Source organism: Siphateles boraxobius, unplaced genomic scaffold (assembly GCF_051911475.1).
Source record: "Siphateles boraxobius isolate OS27281-9 unplaced genomic scaffold, OSU_SipBor_1 41, whole genome shotgun sequence".
NCBI classification, from domain to species: Eukaryota; Metazoa; Chordata; class Actinopteri; order Cypriniformes; family Leuciscidae; genus Siphateles; species Siphateles boraxobius.
In genome coordinates, this window is record NW_027509042.1 from 36,428,304 (window position 1) to 36,437,059 (window position 8,756).

General features: G+C 38.9%; 1 protein-coding gene across 3 annotated transcripts; it reads left to right on the top strand.

Moving 5' to 3' along the window:
- The first annotated feature begins 366 nt into the window (after positions 1–366).
- On the top strand, positions 367–8,231 carry zdbf2 (zinc finger, DBF-type containing 2). Of its 3 annotated transcripts, none has more exons than XM_077199299.1 (7): positions 367–479; positions 1,030–1,119; positions 1,445–1,485; positions 4,760–4,793; positions 4,927–5,023; positions 5,299–5,426; positions 5,565–8,231. In XM_077199299.1, the coding sequence occupies exons 3-7, from the start codon at positions 1,449–1,451 to the stop codon at positions 7,993–7,995; spliced, it is 2,727 nt and encodes a 908-aa protein (XP_077055414.1). In that variant the 5' UTR covers positions 367–479; positions 1,030–1,119; positions 1,445–1,448; the 3' UTR covers positions 7,996–8,231. The 3 variants fall into 3 exon arrangements, with proteins under 3 accessions (XP_077055414.1, XP_077055415.1, XP_077055416.1); XM_077199300.1 differs by having other exon boundaries at positions 400–612; XM_077199301.1 differs by lacking the exon at positions 1,445–1,485 and having other exon boundaries at positions 402–479.
- Positions 8,232–8,756: the final 525 nt, after the last annotated feature.

Here is an 8,756-nt window from a genome sequence, read left to right on the forward strand (position 1 = left end):
CTTTGTTTCTTGATCTTTTTTATTTGAATTTAAAGTTATACTGTGTGTCTTTTAAATTAACATTTTAAATATTTGGCAAATGCTTTTTTTATTAATGTGCTGTTTTCATGCATTTTTATGAAGTTGATCCAGTCGTTTTTAGAATCAAATGCTGTGAAACTTTTGTTGCAGTCAATTGTAACGAAAAATTCTTTAATTTATTTTACTTTTAAGTGTATATTACCAGGTTTAACAGGGCCATGAGAACTCTTTTGCAAAACTGCCTAGTTTGCAATATTTCTAATGTTACCATTAATGAATGCAATCTGAATTTATTTTTTATTTGGCAACGTTTAACTTAAAGCTCCATTGATTAAATTCCGTCTCAGACTTCTACTAGTGGGTGGATTCCCGCGCTTTAATCTTACGTCACTCCACGAGCAGACCTGCGCTAAATACGGATACCGATGGGATCTAAGTGGAATAACATCCATAATCAGGTGACGGCATGCTGAAGACTGCAGCCTAATCAAGTTTATATATTTGCTAGATCATTTTTAAGTGGATATTTACCATGTCACGGTCCTGTTGTCACCTTCCATGTTGTCATGCTAAGTGTCACTAGCTTGCTAGGTGAGTTAGCATAGCACGATAGTTCAAACTGCAGTTTGTGTGATCCTAAACAGTGTTTGTATCCTGATACAGTTTAAAATTCAAGCCTTTTCAATTACATTTGAAGCGAAAATGGGTTTCTGTGGTAATTCTGGGACGCGCTGTTTAAATGGCCGTGTTTGTGTTTGCAGGCCGGCACATGTACACGACGAGTAGTAAAAGCTGAACACAGTAACTTAAGTTAAAGGGGAAAAAAACTTTTCAAATTGATGAGAAGTTGATTTGTGTTTTGAAGAATTACAACTTAAGATACAAACCGTATTTTTTTGTTTTAAATATAATGTGTATTATATATCAAGCATAATAATGAGCAAGTGAATTTACAAGAGGCCTTTTAAGTGTCTTTCTAATTCTTATTAATGTATTTTATATCTTTAGATACTACTGTTTGCTTACTACACGTGGCTGTGCACATAAACGCGGTGATGTGACACGGAAACATTAATAGGCATCCTCTCCTCCATGTAGGTGAGTAATTTTACACTTATTTAGTAACTTAGGTCTGTTCATTGAAACAAGGACATTTCACTCTCTCGCGCTGAAATCAAAGTGTATTTATATACAATGCACAACAACGCAGAATACGTCAGTATTGCCATTGCTGGCAGTGAAATGTTTTCTGCAATGTCAAATGCAAAAAAAGTGAAAAATTAAGCACATTTGCAAGAGGAAATTGCGTATATAACATGTAAACACGTGAAATAGTTTTTTGAATATCTGTACAGTGTGCAATACCAATAATAAACCATGCAAGCAACTTTCTCTCTGTGTTTGTGTGGTTGTTTAATGACAGTACCATGCCCTTGGAGGAAGGAGCACAGCCATCTGCTAAAAGTAAGGTTCTCTTCAAACTATTGAATTTCAGATTTATTTATTTAAATCATTGAGCACCAGAGAGCCAGTGGGACTAATAATAATTGCATCTAATTAATAATAAAAGCAATACTTAACTTTTTTAATAAATAAATTTTAAAAGGGAAAAGAAAAAACAGTTAGGTCTATGTTTGGGTTTTTCACACCTGGCACCAAAAAGTGTACAGTGTTTTGGTCGCATGCCATCTAACACAGGTGAGAGTGTCAGATATTCTCCTTTAAATGTGGGGCACCAACCACAAATTTCACCTTGACAGTAAAGAACAATAAAAGATTGTTAAACAAATAAAAGTTATGTAAATTGGAGGGAGTTTTCTGAAGGATATCAATGAAGGAGAGCCTTCACTACGCTGAATAAACAGCTTTTGTGAGGAAATAGGTTATTTAATGAATCGACAGCCTGTTCATTAATCTTCAACATGTTAAACAACACTTTAGTTGGGAACTATACATAGATTGTACCTTGCTAAAAAGGGTTATTTTTGAAGAGAGACTAGAGTAGGGAAAGTTGCAAGAGAATTTACTGCATTACAACCAGCAAATATATATTAGTATTTAATAATAGGCGTTGTGTAATATTTACTGATATTGTATATTGTCTAAAGAAAATAAACATATCGATGTTTTCTTTCATTGGCTTTCAGGTTTTACCAATTATAATAAGTCTTGAATGACTATGACTGTCATGCACTTTAATGAATAAAAAATAAAATTAATACTTTAATTATAAATATTGTAGGGATCATATTTTTGTTTAATGAATAAATAAATAAAACAATGATGTGTTCTCTCTATGGCTTCCAGGTTTCAACAAATGAATTAGACTTGAATTGTAATGATTTACGACTGCTGCGAATGCCTTATAATGATAACGCTTTTTAATAAACGAAGGTAAACAAAATATACAAATTTGAATGTATAATGTATGTATATTAATATACTTTATATGGCTTCCAGATTTCCACAATTAATAATATAACAGTACATAGTCTTCACTGTATAAATTAAATATAGATTAATTTTTATTAAAGTTACAAAAGTAATTCAGTCAAGAGCAGTGAGTGATTTATTTGTCCTTTATTGTTTGATTAAGCAGGTTTATTAAGCTACTGTCCCTTTAAGACCAAATGCACACATCAAATAATCTGTTACACGTGCATTTTATATCTCAACTGTTTATGTTTTGTTTTGGGCTGCACAATTAATCGAAATGAAACCGCATGCGATTGGCAAAGGCTGCGATTATTTTATGCGCAGCTTGTCAGTGCAGCACAGCTGATGCTGCTCCATCTGAAAGCCAGGGGGCGCTCTCACGCACACACTCCAAATATGGCATGCCGCAGAAGTAGACAAGAATCATTCCAGGAAATCCCAAGGGGGTACTCCATCAGCCGGAAACTGAAGCCTTGCGGGGGCCGCCATTGTAGCAGAAGTTGACCTGCTGTTGGCATTCCATTGACTCCCATTTATTTTGGCGTCACTTTGACAGCGAATAACTTTACATCTGAGGCGTCCAAAGACTTAATTTGTCCATTATTTATTTCTAAAGAAACACGATAATGTATAAAAGGCTCCATTACTTTGTATCTTACATTATGGCCCCGTAGAATCCGTTTTTGTAAAAATAGGCAAACGATTGCGTCATAACCACGCGACTTCCTGTTGCACAATAGATAAGTTACCGTATAGACAGGAGGAAAAGCTTGCAGACAGTCTTCTACTGTCTATGAGGCAATCGGGGAGACATGGAGGCATAAAGTCAAGGAGAAGCCCATAGATAGAGAGTCCATAAAAGCAACAGGACAAAATATTTCAACAACGTTTTTGAGGAATTAGATGATTCAGATTTGTCTTGGCACAGCTTCTAGAAGATTTACAACTGTCAGACTGTTGTCAAGCTCAGTTTGAGCCTGCGCAGTTGCTCGGCCATCAGGAAGTGAGTGCTTTAATCGGGCTTCAGTTTTCTCCGTTGAAATCAAGGGGGTCGCTGTGTCGATTTCTTTTACTGTCTATGGGAAATCCCTATGGGCATCATACGATCGTTGTAGCTGAATAAACAGAAGATTGAAATGCTTTGATTTATTTATTAAATGTTGTCTTTTGTTGGACAAGAGGTTCATAAATGCTTCTCATGTCTGGAAAGATGTTTGACGCGTGTTCCTTTTTCCAATATACATTATAAGCGACTCAAACTTTAACTTCATAGAAATCCTTCTCTGATGATCCTAGCTCTGTTGTTGGTGTTTCTTTGTCACAAGCACTGTACTGTCTGTACACGAGCGCACGGGCCCAATACCGATCCTGGTAACAGTATAGGTGCATCCCTATTAGGTTCCATGTAAACGCAGTTATTGAACAGCAGCTTCATGTGTGCATGTCACTCAGACAGCGTTCAGAAACCATCTCTCAGACAGCATGCATATAGCAAAATAAGTTCTCTTTCACTGCTAATTGCGTTTTAGCAGTTTAAAACAACTTGTTTGTAAACCGCAATGCTTAAAAACCATGCAAAAGATAAGCTTTCGTGACCACACAGCACAGCAGCGTCACATGAGCATAACCACAATAGAGATGATCATCCAAAATCACTACCAGCTGACAGATTTCTACCAGGTAGTCGTGTCTACAGGTATATCGCCCACCCCTAGTCCGGAACAAAACATTAGGTATTGGTCTCAAGATGGGTGAGGGCCAGAAACTTCACATGGATTAGGGGTCTTTTTCTTGCCCTTTAAGAGGTGTTTGTCAGTTATCCTAACATCCTTGTCTGATAGTGTTGGACATTTTTTGTGCTAGTCCACCAAGAGCCAATTCAAATGTAGCCAACCTTTCTCTACTGTTGCAGCCAAAGAGGGGCCTCGCCATAAAACTGGGCCCTGGAATGTGCTTTTCACTACACTTGGTGGAATCTAGGCAAATTAGATGCCAACATGATGCCAGCAAATTAGATGCCAACATGAGACAGGTCCTTATCTTTAAAAATTATGAATAACACAACAAAAGAAAAGAAAATAATACACATACTACCTAGACTAAAATAAATATTGAGAATGAACATTAATAAGTTTAAATGTTTTATTTTAATGGCATTTTTCTTAACTTTCATAAGATTAATAGATTTGGTACTGTGTTGGGTCACCACTGATGTCCAATGTAACATCCAGATCCTGAAGCAAAACTAGTTGAGAACCACTGATTCAGAGAAAGCATGTAAATATTTTTTCATGTGTTGTAGATGCAGAGAGGTGTCCAGCTGCTGTGTCCGGCAGGTGAGTTGTCTGAAAATAAATTCAACATTTGCACCAACCCACTAGCCGTTCCATTATGGATTCTCAGTAGTAATTAAATTGCAAATTTAAACAAATATTATTTGTCAAAATCTATTTTTTACCCCATCTGAAGGACTAGTAGAGGAGAACAGCCTGTTGCTGGTCCTTCTGGCTCCCAAAGACAAGGTTACTGCAGCTGCTGTCAAGTTCTGTACAATAGTGTGGAACAGGTGCGTAACTCTCTGGCATTCATCATTCCTCCCCCTTTAATTACTGTTTTGTTCAATGTATTCGTTAAGCCTGGATTAGTAGTTCTATTTAAACAAATCAATGGCTAATAAAATCTAAAAATATATTGCGTTATAGTACATGTTAGTTGATCTCGTGACTTACGTATTCTAATATCATGCTTTTATGATATTCTGACATCTGTATAATTATTACTATTATGACATTATGAGTTATTAGGGCTTTATTGTAAACAATTTATTGTTGTATTCTGCAGCATATCTTGAGTGCCCAACATAGAGAAGTGGTACGAGCTGCTAGAGCAAATGTATCTTCTGGAAGTTTATTAGAGAGATTCCTCCAGGATGTGCTCCAGCATCATCCTCATCACTACAGCGATACACGGTATGCTACCCATGTTTTAATATATCAGATTTCTTATTTAGCCTTGTTGACATGTTCCCGTGATATTTTACATACTTCGTTTTGTGAATTGAAAAAAAAAAAAGTTCAGTCATTGCTTTTGACACGTTTTCTCTGTAGGCCTACCCATGCTGATCTACCTTCGCTAACCACCCCACTTGTCCCAAAGGAGGTGCTCTCAGAGGTGTACTGTGGATCAGATGATAATGGAGTCTCACTTGGGACACGAGAGGAGTTGCCTACCTCTGATGAAGAGTCGTGCCAAATGCTGCAAATTGCAGCCTCAATTCCAGCAGTGACTACTGACCTCACTGCAACTACACACATACAAACTGATTCCCAAATAGGAAAAATGGTGCCTGAACCACCTCCCCCTGACAAATATTCCCCCACACAGGGTTTTTTGCACAGGACTAGTGGCAGCTCTGCCAATGAAAAACCACATACATCACAATTGACTCTACTTGTTCAGAGAGAAAGCTCACAAACACAACCTGGACATCCCTGTGCTTCAAAGCAGCCACCAGTTGCCAAGGCTGGAGCTGTTGAACACAGGAAAGCACACAAGAAAACCAATAGGGATAATGAGGGGAGCGACTCCATTACAGCATCCCATGCCCCACCAGTTGCAAAGAGCATTACCTCGAAGGACCAGCCTGCAACCTTTCAACCAGTGGCTGAGGAGTCCACAGCGTGGATTTCAGGACTGCCACATTGGAAAGGCCTTCATTGGGAACAGACATTCAGTCATCTATCTGACCAAATTCGAGATGTGATAGAGGAGGTTATTGAAAAATACTGTTATGGCCAGCAAGACGACCAGCAAGAGGACGATGGCAGCTTCCTTCTGAGTCCTCAGTCTATGAGTGAATCTGAAGGCAGTGAAGAATGGGACAATGCAGTACAGGTGGCTTTGGGAAAGGCAAAGGGTGAAGAAAAGAATTTAGCCGAATTACTGGAAGTGCATATAAACCTTAAAGACCAAGGGTACCAGACTCAGCTGGACACAGCCCTAAATTCAGTGGGAACACCTGAGGAAGCCAAGGAGAGTGCTGCTGAGAAGGTGTTTCCCGATCTTCCCCACATACCACAGTCTTTTGTTGGAAAAACGTGGACACAGGTGATGTTTGAAGATGACATGAAGATAGACTCTATAGTACAAGAGTTCCAACAAGGTGAATTCCGTTGCTATTTTGACAGTGAATCCTTGGCTATGTTTGGAAAGCACAGTAAGAAAAGGAGAAAGAACAAGGACAAAAAAGAAAAAGCAGATACTGCTGGATGGGAGCCTACAGACATCTTGCCACTTTTGGAACACAATGAAGAAGACCCAAAACATTCAGCTGTTTTGTTGAGGAGAACGAGGCAAAAAGTTTACAGACTAGCATCACGTTGCCAGGTGGTAAAGGTAAGCCATGGTACACAGACCATCCCTCTTAGCTACCCTGTGGTGCGACGGAAATCAACACTAGAAACATTCCCCTCAACACACAGTGAAGAGCCCAAGCAATGCCCTAGCCCCGAAAGGACCCCTGACATGAAGACCAGACTCTGTGCATTAAAGCTTCCTGCTTCTTACTGCAAGCTAATGAGTCCTCTACAGCCTAAAACTGTGGTCTATGTGCTTTCTTCCCCAGATGGGGGTCAAGGAATCTACAAGCCCACCCCTATTAAGAAAGCAGGGAGGAAGCGAAAGTCATGTGATAGTGATGTTGGACCGAAGTACAAGTACAAAAAGACACCTCTTAAGTTCTATGACCCTTTGACCAATAGGATCTTGAAGAGTCCACCAAAAGGCATGTCTTTACCCTCTAATTCCAAATCTCTTTCACACGTCCGGCAGCTGTTCCGTAGCCTTAGCCCAGATATTAATAAAGAGAGGCAGGGCCTGGAGCAGGGGCATTCATCAGGAGGATCTCGAAAGGGTCGTGGTAGGAGCAGCATGGCTGATCTATGTACCTCCACCTCAGACTCTATTCTGGAGAGCGGTGGCCCCTCAGAACCTGGTTCTTCTTTGTCTAGCAGCCGAAGAGCCTTATTCACCCGCTCCTCTATCTCAAGTAGCAGTTGTTTCTTCCTTGGACACCTCACTCCATCAGCCCATGTGGATGATTCTTCCAAAGCACTTTCTCACTCTTGTGCAAGCAGTTCCTACAAGGTTGGAGGGCTGGAACAAGAGGAACACCGCCAACAAACAACAGTTGACCAAACACCAATCAGACGTAGCTTACGGAGGGCTGGACCTTTAACTCCAGCCAAGAGACCATCGGGACCCCCTTACAGGACTAAGAGGAAGTCAACTAAACCACAGCGCAAAGGAAAATCACAAAGCAATCTCCGGCAAACTGTTAGCTCCCATATATCTGCAGAATGTAGGACATCTCCCAGAAACAAGAACCCTGTTAGGGCCACTCTTAGATCAACGGCTTCCTCTAAACTGGCGATTCAGCCGGTTATTACAGCCTCTTCTAAACAAATAAATACAATGCTCAGTGCCAGTCAGCAGAAGAGAGTGAGGGGGAGGACCGCCACTGTAAATATAGCAGACTGAACGTTATCAGATACCAGCCACGAGCATAAGCTGTCATCTGTTCTTCAAATGCTGTATAGTTTTGCACAGTTGAATTTCAGCTGACTGTTTCTAGTTGAAGTTAATTTTTGTCTGTATGTGTTTGTTTATTTGTCATATGCATTTCTTAACTTGTAATGAGTATATTTTTTAAGTTTCTAATGGGTATTTTCACAAAGGTTGATATTAATGGTTGTAAATTAAATTTATAATTAATATTTTTGTCTTTCATAAGTATATTAGCATTTTGTTCTCTTTGGGTTTTGGCACTATATCAAAATACATGTCTTTAAAATACAAAACAACACATGCAAAAACTGCTTAAGTCAACAATACGCATCCTACACAAGGCGAAAGTGCTCTTTTGAAATCAGCCATTCATTCTCTTTCACAATCAATACAAGTGCCTTTTACACTCTGCCCTTTAAAAATTTTTAGATGTTCCAAATGGATAAGGTCAATGCATCATAGTGATGGAAGGGATCTTCCATGAAAATGAACAGAAATTGCGCTGTTTTTTTTTTTGTTGTTGTTTTTTTTGTATTGCATTTAATTTAGTCAAGTCAAGTAAAGTTGATTTGGGAAAAATGAAAGAAAAATTATATAATTGCAATAGAAAAATACATCTGTATATAAGGTAGCAAGGTTTCACTTCATTTTGATGGTCCCTTTAACACATTCTGTTGACCAAAATTAACTTGCCAACATGTCTACTTACTCTCGTGTTAGTAGACTGTTAGGGT